The sequence below is a fragment of the Loxodonta africana genome, chromosome 3 (genome assembly GCF_030014295.1).
Source record: "Loxodonta africana isolate mLoxAfr1 chromosome 3, mLoxAfr1.hap2, whole genome shotgun sequence".
NCBI classification, from domain to species: Eukaryota; Metazoa; Chordata; class Mammalia; order Proboscidea; family Elephantidae; genus Loxodonta; species Loxodonta africana.
Genome location: NC_087344.1, coordinates 32,490,799 through 32,504,936, shown reverse-complemented (window position 1 = coordinate 32,504,936; position 14,138 = coordinate 32,490,799). Strand labels below are relative to the sequence as shown.

Here is a 14,138-nt window from a genome sequence, read left to right as displayed (position 1 = left end):
GGGCGTGGCTTGGTATGACAGGGCGAGGCCTGGAGGGGCCGGTCCTCCACCCCACACCCTAGAGGCGCAGGTTTGAGTTCAGCCTCTCTCCAGACCCCAGTGTGCGTCGAGGTTGGCGACTTAAGCTCTCTGATAGTTTATTTGTCGGAAAACGGGGTGTTTCCGGCGAATTTGCACGCATTTATTTATTCAACAGCTATACTTTAAAAATACTTTTGAAAATAATCAATGGAGGCAGAAAATTCAAACGCTGGAAAAGACACCCTGCTCTTTCCCCAGAGGCAGCCGCTGGCAGCAGTTAATAGTGTCTCCTTCCGGAGAGACCTTAATTCAATGGCAGTATAGATATTTCTTCTCACTACAAACGACGCTGCAGAAAATATCCGTGTGCAAATTTCTTTGGGAGCACAAGGAAGGATTATCTGTTGGATAAATTCCTAGAAGTGGAATCACTGGGCAAAGGAACCTGTGCATTTTAAATTCGAAAAGATATCGCCAAATTGTTCCTTAACGAGGTTGCACCAACTACGCTCCCACCAGCAGCGAGAGAAGGATGGTTTTTCCACAGACTTGCCAGTGCCGGTGTTCTCACAGGTTCCCCTCAAGTGTATTTTCATGTTTTAAATCCTTGCTAATCTGATCAGTGACAAAGCGTAAAAAATATCTGTATTTCTTTTCCTGTTCATATCCTGCTGATCTTTTTTTTTTCTTATTAATTTTTGAGTTCTTCATATAGCAAAGAAATTAGTTTGACAAGGTAGTGTATCTTCTGTTTTGCTGTTACAAATGAGATCTTCCAATATATTTTGCAGGGCTTATTTTTTCATATATAAAATTATTTTTGAAGTATCGATTGTTTCTTGCTAGGTTACTGAATTCTCTTATTGAAATGGGTTTTAGGTCTGTTTGTTTCTTTTCTCATTTTTAAGGCGCATTTCTTTTTCTTGTCTAATTGCATTGACTAGTACTTCCAGGTAGAGAATCAGAGAAAAAGAGGAACACCCTCAACGGGATGGATTGACACAGTGGCTGCAACAGGGGGCTGAAGCATAATCACAATTGTGAGGATGACACAGGATCAGGGAGCGTTTTATTTTGTCGTACATAGGGTTGCTATGGGTTGGAACCAACTTGACGGCACCTAACAATAAAAACATGCTGGAGACCCAGGTTTTATTTCCAGCCAACGCACCTCATTTGCATCCACCACACATCTATCAGTGCAGGCTTAGGTGTTGCTGGGTTGCTGAACAGGTTTCAGTGGGGCTTCCAGACTAAGATGGACTAAGAAAGGCCTGGCAATTGACTTCTGAAAATCAGCCCATGAAAACCCTATGGATCCCACAGTCCAGGCTGCAAGCGATCATGATAATGGCACAGGACCAGACAGCGTTTCATTCCTTGTGCATGAGGTTGCCAGGAGCTGGGGCTAACTCAATGGCAGCTAACAATAACAACTACGATATTCCTTAATTAGGGGGAGGCTTTTAGTAATGGATGCTAGCGGTATAAAGTGCCATTTCAGTGAGTGGGATTTTTTTCTCTGATGCATCAGTATGCTAAATTCTATTAACAGCCTTCCTGATGCTGAAACATTCCTGTACCACAGGCACAAGCCTTTCTTACCATTGATTTTTAAAAAGCTGTCACTGGCACTTTCGGAAAGCTCTACCTGGGGGATGTGCCCTCCTGTTGATGGGGCACCTCCATCAACAGTACCTGTCTTCACGGGACTGTCCACGCTCCCATAGGTCTGGGCCAGACACCTCCATGAACATAGTGCATGCCCGCCCCCTCACCGAGCTTCCTCTGTCACCCCCCTCACAGGCTGTACCCCAGCCTTCCCCCGGGTCCCCAAATCTCCCCCACGACTCCCTACACCACAACCTCCTCCCAGGGGCCCCTACTCCCCAACCTTACTCCAGGGCCCTCTACTCCCTGACCCCCTCTTTGGTCTGACTCCAGTCCCTACCCAGCTCTCCTCTGGAATGGTCAAATGGTGACCAGGGGAGGCTAGGCTAGGGTTTCTGCTGAGCCCCTGAGCCCAGCACTGGGTAGGACCCACGAGTATTTGTTGACTGACTGTGTGAAGGACCCAGTATACTGAGAGCTTAGGCTGTGGCTGGTGGTGGGCTGAACTCTTTCCTTGAATTACCACCTTTAATCCCAGGGAGGCCCAGCACAGATGCCCCCTTCTCCAGGCAGACCTTGAGGCACAGCCCTGCTCTCCCCCACCCTCTGTCCCACTGACCTCACAAGGTTAAAAGTATCGTGTTTGACTATGATTCTCCAAGACTGGGGGCTCCTTGAGGTCTCATGGGGCTAGTCATGTCTGGCCCGTACAGGGCAGGGACCAAGAGGGGTTCTTGCTGGGGGGTGGGGAAGCTGACCTCCTTCCCCTGCTCACACACTCTCTGTGGCTCCCAGGGATCTCCCAAGGCGTTCCCATTTTGTTGCTCACCCCAAAAGGGACTCTAGGGCAGGGACCAGACAGAAGGCAGACAAGGGGGCCAGGGAGGCATTTATTTGAGTTTAGGCATGATTCGGATGAAGAGAATCATGCTGATGAAGATAAAACAGACGATGATGAGCATGGCCCAGAGTAGCCAGTTGACCGACTTCTGTGTGTGCTGCTCCAGCCGCTCCGACTCTGTCTTCAGCTTCTCTAGGTTCTGGTCAGCCATTCTGAGAGAGTGTGACAGGGTCTGTGTGCGTAGGGTGGAGAGGATGTCAACAGGACTGGGACCATAGCTAGCCTCTCTCTACTGCCCTGAGCCAGGCGATGTACCTCTGGGTGTTGTGCGCCCCACTGGGAATGCCATTTTTGTCTTCTACCTGACTCCTAGTCCTCCACCAAAGCTCCAGCCACAATGCCCCTCTGCTGGGAAGCCTTCTGTGAGACCCCAGGACAGTGGCTGCAGGGTCTCCAGGGTCCCCCCACCTGGTTGTCCTTCTTGATCACACTCTGAGCAGCCAGCGTGTTGGTCTTGAGGCTCCGGGCTAGGCCTAGCATCTCCTCTGCCAGCTTCTCCTGGAGATTCTGGTGTCGTTGGAGGACAAGGTCTAGCTCTGCCGCCGACTGCTTTTCATCCACCAGCCTGGGCCCTGTCACCCTGCTGACCCCACACATGGATGGACAAGTGGGTATGAGAGGTGGGGTGGGAGAGGGAAGAGATTGCCATGTTTTCAGGGAGCCCAGAGGCCACAGCTCCAGCCACCGCCCCATGCCTGGGGCCTTAGTTTCCCCTTCTTAGCTTTAGCTTCTGGGAAAACCATCTCCAGAAAGTGGCTTCTGATGAATGCTTTAGACCTCTGAGGTGCCTCAGTGGCTCCCGTTTCTCCCATTTCCCTTTGCCCATACACACACTGCCAGGGTCCAAGGACACTCACGTTCGTTTCCTTATGTCCATCCTGGGCTCTGCAAGTGGAACAAGACGTGCATGAAGAAAAGATTGGTTTCCAGCTTTCAATCCTCCTGGGCTTTACCTGTGCTATGCCCCCTATTCACTCACTCACTCACTCTTGTCTGCTGCCTAGTAGGCTCCTAACAATGTTTTAAAACCCCAGATTGAACACTCCTCTTCTTGGAAGCATTTCCCACTCCGATCTGGGCTCCCTAGGACCCTCCTAGTCCAGGCTTGTTTCTCCCAGGGACACATTTTCTGCCTCTGACCCTCACTCTAGGTCTGTCTCAATGATGCCCCTAGGGACACCCTCCCTGGGCTGTGGAAGTCCCTGGGGGAACCAGGCTGGGCCCCAGGGACGTGGGGCAGTAGGGTCTTGTCCCAGGCAGCTGAGCCTTGAATCCTGTTCTGTTCAGGGCAACTCACCCTCAGCAGAGTCCTGCAGGGAAAAGAGAGAAGCATAAAATCACCTACTCTATCCTGCCCCCAAATTTGTCCTTTTTGCTCTCAGAACCCCCCTATCCTAAATCAGGGCCCGAGGCAAGCCCTGTGACCTCTGAGCCCCACTTTCCTCATCTATAACCTGGCACCAGTTATAGCTCCTACTTTGCAGGGTTGAGCTGACTCATGTGAAATGTTCAGAAAGGCACCTGTTGTTTCATTTTCTAGGAGCAATGAACTTGCCCATCTTGTGCTAAGTAGCAAGCCAGCAGCTGAACTGCTCTGCCCAGCTCTGGGTCTTAACTGGGTGTGAGCCATTTTTGCCTTCTACCTAGAGCTATTCATCAAGCAAAGCCGGGCCCACAATACCTCTCTTGGCTGGCACCAGGGAAGAGGCTGTTGGGTCCCCTAAGGTCCCTGTACCTGACAGTATTTGTCATTATGGAGCCCCCAGCCCGATAGGGTTCCAGGAACCCGGCAAGGGACCTACCGTGCCTAGCAGCTCATTCCGCATCTCGCCGGTGTACCTCGCCCTCGACTGTAGATGCACCGTCTTAGTGGCAGGCACCCGCTCCCGGGCTGTGGTTGGCACACGACCGGGAGCTAGGAACTGGTTGGCTAGCGCCTTCTCCGAGGATGAGGTCTGCAGAGACATAGGAAGAGGGGGTTACAGAAGGGGTGGGCCCCAGAGATGGGGTGGGTAGCATACTGGGGACTGCAGAGGCGTCCAGCTCACCAGCTTCTCTGCCTGGAGCATCCCCTTCAGAAAGTCCACCTTTCGAGAGTATTCATTGATCACCTCGGAGGCCGGTTTACTTGGAGGAGACAAGAGGAAAAAGAAAACCTGTCCACTGTTCCCAGCCCCAGGGGAGGGTCCCAGCCAGCTCTCCTGGGCCCCCAACTCCTGGGTTTGAAACCTCTGTGGGTCTCCCGCACTAACCTCGCCTGGGCCTTCAAGGCCTGCAGCATGTCCTCCAGGGCCCCCACGTACTGGAGAGAGAAAGTGGGGTGTCAACCGACCCCTCAACCAGGTCCCGTTTGTAAGAGTCAGAGCCAGGGTGAGGGGCGGGACCAGGGAGGAGCCAAACGCCAAGGAGGCGGGTCGAGCGAGGGGGCGGAGTCTCAGACACGGGGGCGAGGCTACAGGTGGACATGGGCCCGACAGGAAGGGGCGGGTATAGGCAGGCCTTTGGGGCGGGGGAGTGGGGCCAGGTGGCCGCCAGCTCCGGAGACCATCCTTCGGGAGTTGGGAGTTTTGTGGCGGCAGCGCGGGCCTCTCTCACCTTCTCCAGACGCCACTCGTCTGGATCCCGCTTCTCCGCCGCCATCGCTTCGCAGCGGCACAGCAGCCGCACCAGATTCAGCTCTAGCCTCGATGCCGCCATCACCACCGAGCGATGCCCCGCCTTTTCCGCCTGGGCCATCCTAAGGAAGGGCGGAAGTGGCTTGATTTAGTTTTCTGTCGGCCTTTGCGGGCCCATGTTTGTTTAGGGCGGAAGTAATTCCTAGTTTCGAGAGGTGCCAACCAGTTCAAATTTACTCAGAGCTGGATTGGTTTCTTGGCATCGCTAGAGCCTGAGCCTTTCCCGAAGAGTTGGACGGAACCGGTCAGCTAGTGTCAGCGTCGCGTGCAACGCTATTTCTGCTCATTCCGTTTCCCCCTGCTCAGAGTGTTTTCCCAACACCCACTTTTGCCTGGGTTGTTCCCCCGCTGAGCTCCTCCGCCTCCAGGGAGGCTTTGTTCACTTTCTGATGAGGGGAGAGGCCCTGGCCTGGGCCTGACTATGGAATCTGAGGATTCCGCCTCCCCGGTTTTATTATCTGTAAGAGGAGCCCATCTGCACTTCTACATACTTCGTACTGTCAGCTCCCCAGGCCCGCAGAATGGGGTGAGCAGGGGTCTTCACAACACTAGTGGGACCGGTGTCTTTGCAAAATACCGAGGGGGAGACCAGACCCAGGGCGGGTAAAGAAAGGGCTTTTGACCAGGCTCCAGAGCCAGACAGGGCAGCGTCTGTCCCCTGCTCCCTTCGCCGCCTTCTCCTTCGGGCTGCGTGGCCTTGGCTGAAGCCCGGACCGCTGGGGTGTGTCTCCCCCATCTGGAATGAAAGGGTTCAGGAACCTCCACCTTGCAGAGCCTCTGGGAGGAGCCGAGGGCTTAGGCCCGGCACACAGCAGGGTTTCCTCTCCCTCAGGGTCACATCGCCCCCCACCCAAGCCCACCAGCCCCGCCTACCGATTGTAGCCCGCAAGCGCCGCTGCAGGGCGGTTGCTTCTGTCTCTGCCGGGTCGGGGGACCCTGCAGGTGACATTTAGGGTGCCAGGCCCCAGCTAGGCAGAGGCCTGGGTGGTGAGCTTCAGTTTCCCCACCGGTAGTGTGGCGACAGGAGACGGCTCCTGCTGGATGAGGCTCTGCAGGTGCTTCCTGCTCCCCACCCCGTCTGGATCGATAACCACTCCCCGGAGCTGTTCAGCAAATCACCCAAACATCAGCATCTGCTGATGGATCTAGCACGTTCTTCCACCACCAAGGTCCATGAAGTACCACCTGCCGCCCTGCATCCCTCCTTGACCCCACTCTCCTGCAGCCTCGTCCCCTCCAGCCCCGCCCTGAAGACAAGAGTCACGCAAATATGTCTCAGGCATTTTTTTATTTCACGTGTCAAGGTAACTGGGGGAGGGGGCTGAGCCTGGGAGAGGGAGCCCCACTCCCCGAGTCCCCCAAGTTGCCACTGTTAACTGCCAGGGATGTGAAACCACAGGCCCGACCTGGAGCAGTCCTGAGGCAGGCCGCTCCTGTTGTGCCACAGGGGTGGGGAGCAAGGCGGGCTGTGCCCAGGCACAGTGGACACAGTGGTCCTGGCCACGCTTGTCCCGCCGGGACCTGACTCCGGGGGAGGTGAGGTCTGGTGGTGCCACGGGCAGAGGCCACACCCCTGCTTGATATCCTGTACCCTGCCGGGACCCTCGAACCCATGGAAGGATCTACGCTCTCTGCAACGACCATGGCACCTGCGGAGCGGGACACATCTGCAAGGACCTCAGCACAGCCTGATGCCCCAAGTGTCCACGTTGTCCGAAGGCCCGATGATACCCAATCCGGCCACAGCACAGGCCTGCAATTCCGGAGCGTGGCTTTGTGTCCACACCCGTCTAGTCCACTGACGACTTGCGTCCAGGTTAAAGGAAGATGCGCAGGGTTAAGGTAAAAGTTTTTACATATACATATATTTATAAAAAAAAAAACAAAAAACGATTTGGTCTCCCATTAAGGCTGTTACAGTTTCAAGTTATGTAAACCATGTACAAAGAAAAGTACAAAGAGTTACCATCAAAACGTACAAATGAAAAGTGGCCATGCGGGGCCTCCCGCAGGGACTGGGCCGGACAGCTGTTGGGGAGGGAGGCGAAGGTGGCCTGATTCGCTGCTCCCTGCTGGGCCCTGCACTGTGCCAGTGCACACCTTGACCTATAGGCTCACGGCGCTTTTCGGGATCCTTCAAGAAAGCTGATGCTGGCGCTGGAGTGAGGCACCCGGGCATGGCTCCAGCATGTCCTGCAGGGTCGTTGGATCCGCACTCTCCGCTCTGGGCTGTCCTTGGACACCTGGGCTTGGCCAGCTGCAACCATCAGCCGTTGTACTGGCCTGGGGCTGGGGGCAGGCAATATGTCGGGGGGTCCGAGTACCTCCGCTTGGCGCCTGGGGGCCGTTCCTCCTTGTCCGGGGCTTCGCGGACACCCTGCGCAGGCAGCTCAGTGCCGGGTGCCACGTACACCGAGTGCACCAGGTCTGGGCGGCGGGCAGGTGGCTCGCGGCGCCGCACGGGGACCCAGGACTCGCGGGTCTGAGTCACCCGCCCAGGCAGGTAGGTGGGCAGGCCGGGAGGCAACTTGATATTGGCCATAGGCATGATGGGTGTGCGCCGAGGGGTCTTCACTCGGACCGTCGACGACGGCCTGCGTCGTGGAGGGGCTGCCGCCGCGGCCACCGCGGGGAGGGGGCTCGGGGCGGGCGCGCCGGGACAGGGGAGCACAGGCGCGGGGGGCCCTTAGGAGACAGATGGCGGGGTCAGCGCAGCTCCATGCTACAGCCCCGCCTGGCCCGGGTGGACGGGAAGGAAAAAAGCACACACTACCTTAATACTGACCTTCCGCGGCCCCCCGCCCAGCCCGCTCCTCCAGCAGGCTCTCTGTGCTAGCCGATGTCTCTGAGTCCAGGTTCTCCTCATCTGAGCCTCGCGGGTCAAGCTCAGGCAGCCGGTAGGTGATGTCCTCCCTGGGGACAGGGTGAGGGGTTCAAGGCTGCCCAGCGGAATGCCCTGGCCCCTTCCCCACCTGCAGGCACGTCCGGCCTCACCCAGTCCTGAGCCCAAAGCTGAGCTGGCACCACCGGACCTTTGCATGCACTGCTCCCCCTCCGCCTTTCCAAGCTCAGTTTCCACTTGTTCTGATATCATTTTCGTGTGTTTTCTTTTTTAAATCAAGTCACATAGAAGTAGATACTGTGCCTGGGCACTTAAATTAAACCAATTTAAATGCTGAGCTCAGGGGAAGGCCAGAAACCAAACTGGTTGCTGTTAAGTTGATTCCTACCCATGGCAACTCCATGTGTGCCAGTGTGTCCCTGCTGGACATGCTGGAGTCACCTCCATAGAGTTTTTATGTCTGTGACCTTTTCAAAGCAGAACACCAGACCTTTCTTCTGAGGTGCCTGCTGCGTGGGCTCGAACTGCCAACCTTTTGGTTAGCTGCAGCCAAGCGGATAACCGTTTATCCCACCAGGGACTCTGATGGTAGCAGGTCTGAATTTTGCTCTCCCTGATCCTAGCTGTGCTAGGAACATGACTTTCCTTGAAACTTCCCTCCTCCCTGTTCTTTCAGAATTCACTTTAATTTGTCCTTATAAATTCTGACTCTTTGAAAAGTATGCAAACCTAAGGTGTTAACTCAAGGACCTGGTAGCCTCTTCTTTGAAACGTAACTTCAGGTCAGCCTCCCCTAGAGGATTCTTGGCTATAATCTTAAGAGTTTTTTGGCTGTAATCCTTATGGAAGTACATTGCCTGGGTTTAAACCCCAATCTTCTGGTTAGCAGCTGAGTGCTTAACTGTTTGCCCCACCTAGGGACTCTCCAGTATTACTTTTAACAGCATCCCCTTGCCCCTTGATCTGGGTGACAACTGACTGCCCTAGTGGAGACCAACTTAAGCTCTCCTGTGAACTACCCTGGGGCCCTGTGGGCAGGCACAGGGTTTAGGCAGTAAGGACAGTGCAGACTGCAGGGACCCCCTGCCCCCAGGATGTAGCCCGCCCCCAGCCACCCTAGCGACCACAGAACACTTGCTTCTCTTCCTTGATGGACTGGATGCGCTCCATGAGGATCTCCTTCTCGCGGTCTTCATCATCCCCAGCCGCCACCGCTGCCTCCTCCTCAGGCAACACCCCCAGCTCCTCCGGGCGAGCTTTGGAGCTCTTGTTCTGGAAGAGTTGTTGTTAGTAGCCATCAAGTTGACTCTGACCCGCGGCGAACCCATGTGTGCAGAGTATAACTGCTCCATAGGGCTTTCAAAGCTGTGACCTTCTGGAAGATCGACAGGCATTTCTTCCATGGCACCACCAGGTGGGTTTGAACTGCCAACCTTTTGGCTAGCAGTTAAGTTTAACCATTTTTAAATCAGCCAGTGGCTCGGCTGGTGGGGTTAGTGCCCGAGGTGGCTGAGGGGAGGATGTGAGTGGCTGGTGGTGTTAGTTGTGATGTGGGGGAGGCAAATGCCCCTTCTCCAAGGATGGCAAGGGGCTGCCCCCAGCATGCACTTCCAGAGGTTAGGGTGCAGTCTAGCCTACGAGGACCCCAGGGTCAAGGGGAGCTCAGCTTGCACTGCAGTAGGGGAGGCATGCACTGTGGTCCCCCATGCGTACATACCAGGACCCCCTCGTAAGGAGATGAGAACCCCAGTTTGAGAGGCCACGGCTGGGGGAGAGATGAAGGCAGGGTGACCAGAGTGCACGAGGTGGGGGACTGAGCCGGCCACCTGGACAAGCAGAGCATTCTTACCCTGCCCCCGCCCGCTACTGCGGGACAGTTCCCCAGTGGGTGAGGCAAGGCCAGCAAAAGGGGGCTGATGACAATGAACCCAGCCACCAATAGGGGGCGCTGCACCCCCTCGCCCTTGAGAGGGAGTTGACCTAGGGTTCTGTGCAGTGGACAGAGATTGACGGCCAGAAGCTGGGAGTCGAAGGTCCCAGCCCGGCAGCCCAGGCTGAGCATGCCCTCCTCCCCGTGCCTAGCCCTGGCTGTCCCCAGCCCTGACTCAGTCTCCAGCCCCCTGGTACAGCCCAGCTCTCTGACCCTCAGGAGGACCTCTGACCCTCAGGAGGACCCCTTAGTCCTTCCCCAGCACCAGTTCCCCCTATCTCTTCTCCCACCCCTAGTCCCCCAAGTCACCCAGCCCCCACCCCAGCCCACCCCTGCCCCTCATGCTCACAGTGTTCTGCCGCAGTAGCGAGAGCCTGCGGAAGGCGATGCTTTCAGCGGCCTCCAGCTGGCTGATCTCCTCCATCTTCACCCTATACTTTCGCATCTGCTCCTTGATCAGCATCTCCACGCACCTGTGCGTGAGGCCACGAAGGGAACTCAGACACGGCCAGGAAGGAGCCTGGAGACCCCTGAGACCCTGCAAATGCTGTGCAACCCCACAGCTACAGCTCCGCAGCTCTGGGACCACTCCTGGACATCTCCATGTGCGGGGACTTTTCCCTGTAGAGTTACTCACGTCCAGCGGGGAGTCCAGGGTGGGTGGGCACTCACGTGGTGATCTTCAGCACGTCCTTCATGCTGGTCAGCGGGTCTGAGGTGTCAGGGCTGCGTAGCAGGCAGGGCGCGAAGATGATGGCCAGGGCACTAGGTGACATGCGGTTCACGTCCTCGAGCAGGGCCACCCTGTGGGGGCAGGTGGCATGAAGGCGGCACCCCCAGACTCAGGGCGCTGTGCCCGGACACAAACCCTGGGATCACCCTCAGGAAAGGATTGCTCTCAGCCCAGCGGTAGAGAATGTTCGAAGGCCAAAGGTGCCCCCTCCCCAATACAGCCCTATCCTGAGGAGGCAGGAAGAGGGGTGGGGCCCCAGGCCACCCAGGGTGTGTGTGTGGGGGGACACTTGCTTGACAAGGTGGAAGATGAGCCGCTCTAGGGACTTGTGATTGGCCTCAGGCAGGTGGTCCAGGACTGCGTAGATGGCAGCCAGCTGCTCCTGCCGCTCAGGCAGCTCTGTGCAGGGAGTGGGGGGAATAAAGGGTCAGTGTCCTGGAGCCCCTCACAAGACCCCTCAATCCCACTCCCAAACTCAGCTGAAACAGGGAGTGCCCCCCTACTTCCCAGCCCCACCCTGCTCTGGCCCCTCCCCTCCCCAGCTCTGCCTTATCTATTACCCTGGCCATCCCCCAGCGAGTTCCCAGCTCAGACTTGCAGCCCAGGCCTGGGACTCACCAACAGCGTGGAGGAAATCGTTATATTGGGCGAAGGTCATGAGGGGCTCGGGCAGCTCGCGCAGCCACTGCTTCAGGACTCCCGTGATGGCGTGGATGGGGTAGTTCTCCAGCTTGACCGCCACGGGGTCTGCAGGGTACCCGGGCAGTGCCGGGTGAGCACGAGGTCAGGTGACCACTTGTTCACAACTACCTGTTCGCAAGCCCTCCTGTCCACAGTGCCCACCTGTCTGCAGTGCCTACTGTCCACAAGTCCTCTCCATCTGTGGTGCCCGGCTGCTCCCAACAACCACCTGCCCGTGTTATCCACCTGCCCTCAGTGCCCACCTGTCTGCAGTGCCTGCCGTAGCTCTCGCGTGCGGTTGGCGGCACCCGACTTGCGGTAGAGGCCCTCGGTGTACAGGCCGTGCATCTCCACATGTTCCAGGAGTTTCTCCAGCACGACTGGCACAGAGGCCTTGTCGCTGGTCAGGCTGTCCACGCACACGCCGAAGTGGCCCGGCTCTGCACCGGGCTCTACCTGCAGTGCAGGGATGGGGTGGGGCAAGATCAGCCTCAAGACTGTCCTACACAGCCACCTCCTGGCCTCTCTCCCTCTCTGCGAGCTGCAGCCACCTCTGTAAACTCCATCCCTCCTGCCCCTCACAATGCTGCCCCATGGTCCTGCAGGAGCTTCTGAAGCACCCCCAGGGGGCTCTTCCTGGGGGGAGGGGGCCTGGCACCACCGCAGTGACCCAGCTCTTGTGCTGTGTGAGGGTTTCCCCCACCCCAGAGTCCCCTGCGGGAGGAAGGAACAGTGGCGGGGTCTGAGATGCATGTAAGGGCAGGCCTGGTCTGGAGGGGCAGCCAAAGGTGGTAGTGCAGCCACGTCAGGATGGCAGCTACAAGAGCAGCCCTAGCCCTCCCCAGCAGCCCCGCTCCTGCCCTCACTTGCCCCTGCTGAGCACACCCACTCCTCCACATCTCTGTCCAGAGGTCACCCACGAGGCACCTGGCTCCGGATGGAATAGGCATCACTCTGGAAGTTTCTAAGCCCCTGCTGCCCTCACCTTCTGGCCGCATGTGTAGGAGCAGTAGGTCTGGATCTTCTGCACACACTTCTTATGGCAGGTCATCTTGCAGACTAGGAGGCCACAGAGCTGGTCAAAGGCGGTGTGGGGGGCTGGGGGCATGGGGGGGTTGTGGCAGGCTTGGGGCACATGGTAGGGCCATGTGGTAGGGATTATGGGGCACGTAGTGGGGGTCAGAGAGACGATGTGAGGGTTGGGGCAGCAGGACATGGTGGGGTTTGGAGGCAGGCTGTGGGGGCAGGGGATTGGGAGCTACATGGTGGGGGGTCTGCTGGGAAGCACGGCGGGGCACGGGATGCAGTGTGGGGGGTTAAGGTGTACGATGGGGGTTGGGGGCATGATGGGGAGTCTGGAGGTATGTAGCACGGAGCTCTGGGGGTACAGTGGGGGTCAGGGGTATAAAATGGGGGTCTGGGTTACATATGGTGGAAGGGTTGGGGCATACAATAAGAGTGGGGAGTATGTGACGAGGGTTGGGGGTACATGGGTGGCGTCAGGGAATATGCAGTGGGAAGTCAGGGGTGTGTGGAGAAGGGGGGCGATGCACGGTGGGTGGTCTGGGCGCATGTAATGGGGGTGTCTGGGAGCATGTGGTGGGGACTGCATGGGGGGTCCGGCGTTGGGGGTGCTCACCGCTGCACAGCAGGGCCTTGTCCATGAGCCAGATGTAGGAGAGGCACTGCTCACATGACTGGGGGATGCTCACCTGGTAGCTGGCAAACACGTGCCCGTTGTGCTGCAGCACCTGGGGGGCGGGCAGGGGCAGGTGGCTGAGAGGGGCCCCTTCTTCCCAATCCTCCTAGCGCCCCCTGCCCTGGCTCGTGACCTCAGGACCAAGCATTTAGGACTCGGTGTTCAGGCCGCTTGGGGCAGACACACACTCACAGCACGCTCCTGCTTCCGCTTCTTCTTCTGAGACTTGCTTTGCTGTGGGGGGAGCAGAGAGGCTTGTCCACGGGGGCTGGAGGGACAGTGGTGTCCCGACTTGCCCCTCAGTCCCCAGGACCACATCGAGACCTCAACTCCCACTAGGGTATAGCTTGACCCCCCCTCCCCATTCCGTGTCCCCAACCCCCTGTCCGGGAGAGCAGCCACTGAGGACGCTGGGGGGTGGTGATGGGCCTGCCCCGGGGCCCACCTTGGGGGCCTCAAAGTCGCTCCTGGAGTGCCCGCGGGTGAACTCGTCCAGCAGGGACTGGAAGAGGTTGAGCACCAGGTTGGTGTCCTTCTCGCCGCGCTCAGCCGCCAGGTTGCTCACTACTATCTGGTAGTTCTCCATCAGGTCCTTGTAGCCCACGTGGATCTTCCCGTTCTGGCAGGAGACACGATGGGCATGTGAACTGCCACCTGTGTGTAAACCCTGTGGCCTTGCTGTGTGGCAGGGGAGGGGGCCGGGTGATGTGGAGGGGCCACTCACCGGCACAGAGTACATGGTTTTGAGGTTGCTGCGGAATTTCTCGGTTGCCTCGATGAACAAACTTTCAATGGGGGTCTTCTGGGAGCGCAGGTCATTGATCTGAGAGGAGGGGACAAGCTGGTCATGTGTCACAGCTTGCTCAAGGGGACCCAGCCCGGTCCTGGCTTTGCCTTATCCAAAGTCCTGCCCTGGATAAAAATCTAGCCCCACTGGCCTGCCAAGCCCAGTGTTACCAATCGTAAATCCAGGATTTAAACTATCAACAGAGTCCCTGGGTGGTGCAAATGGTCGACATGCTCAGCTGCTAACTGGAAGGCTGGT

The 14,138-nt window shown here is 57.4% G+C and overlaps 2 protein-coding genes across 10 annotated transcripts in view; both read right to left on the bottom strand.

Annotated features, from left to right (window-relative positions):
- Window positions 1–2,504: 2,504 nt before the first annotated feature.
- USE1 (unconventional SNARE in the ER 1) lies at window positions 2,505–5,270 on the bottom strand. 3 transcript variants are annotated; one of them, XM_023552251.2, is made up of 8 exons: window positions 5,129–5,270; window positions 4,786–4,835; window positions 4,582–4,660; window positions 4,336–4,488; window positions 3,831–3,843; window positions 3,391–3,418; window positions 2,942–3,116; window positions 2,505–2,685 (listed from the first exon to the last, which is right to left on the bottom strand). In XM_023552251.2, exons 1-8 carry the CDS (start codon window positions 5,267–5,269, stop codon window positions 2,677–2,679), a joined length of 648 nt encoding a protein of 215 aa, XP_023408019.1. In that variant the 5' UTR covers window position 5,270; the 3' UTR covers window positions 2,505–2,676. The 3 variants fall into 3 exon arrangements, with proteins under 3 accessions (XP_023408019.1, XP_010591538.1, XP_010591539.2); XM_010593236.3 differs by having other exon boundaries at window positions 2,505–2,705; window positions 2,942–3,113; XM_010593237.3 differs by having other exon boundaries at window positions 2,505–2,705; window positions 5,129–5,269.
- Window positions 5,271–6,477: 1,207 nt separating this feature from the next.
- MYO9B (myosin IXB) overlaps window positions 6,478–14,138 on the bottom strand; it is an 88,834-nt gene continuing 81,173 nt past the window's right edge. For 4 of the 7 annotated variants that reach the window (XM_064280931.1, XM_064280934.1, XM_064280933.1 and 1 more), the window contains exons 28-40: window positions 13,818–13,916; window positions 13,539–13,712; window positions 13,286–13,327; window positions 13,034–13,145; window positions 12,380–12,453; window positions 11,658–11,850; window positions 11,332–11,460; window positions 11,007–11,112; window positions 10,653–10,784; window positions 10,330–10,453; window positions 9,185–9,322; window positions 7,994–8,117; window positions 6,478–7,893 (exon numbers count right to left, since the gene is read on the bottom strand). In XM_064280931.1, the coding sequence (XP_064137001.1) occupies window positions 7,475–7,893; window positions 7,994–8,117; window positions 9,185–9,322; window positions 10,330–10,453; window positions 10,653–10,784; window positions 11,007–11,112; window positions 11,332–11,460; window positions 11,658–11,850; window positions 12,380–12,453; window positions 13,034–13,145; window positions 13,286–13,327; window positions 13,539–13,712; window positions 13,818–13,916 (1,866 nt within the window). In that variant the 3' untranslated portion in view covers window positions 6,478–7,474. The other 3 variants (XM_064280938.1, XM_064280936.1, XM_064280937.1) reach the window with 3 other exon arrangements.

Excerpts from the sequence above, each read along its gene's own strand:
- USE1 (XM_010593237.3), bottom strand. The coding sequence starts at position 5,269 with ATGGCCCAGGCGGAAAAGGCGGGGCATCGCTCGGTGGTGATGGCGGCA. Across the intron at positions 3,117-3,390 it reads ATGGACATAAGGAAACGAAC|CAGGGTGACAGGGCCCAGGC; the intron begins GTGAGTGTCCTT and ends GTGTGGGGTCAG. Across the intron at positions 2,706-2,941 it reads TGATCAAGAAGGACAACCAG|ACCCTGTCACACTCTCTCAG; the intron begins GTGGGGGGACCC and ends CTACGCACACAG.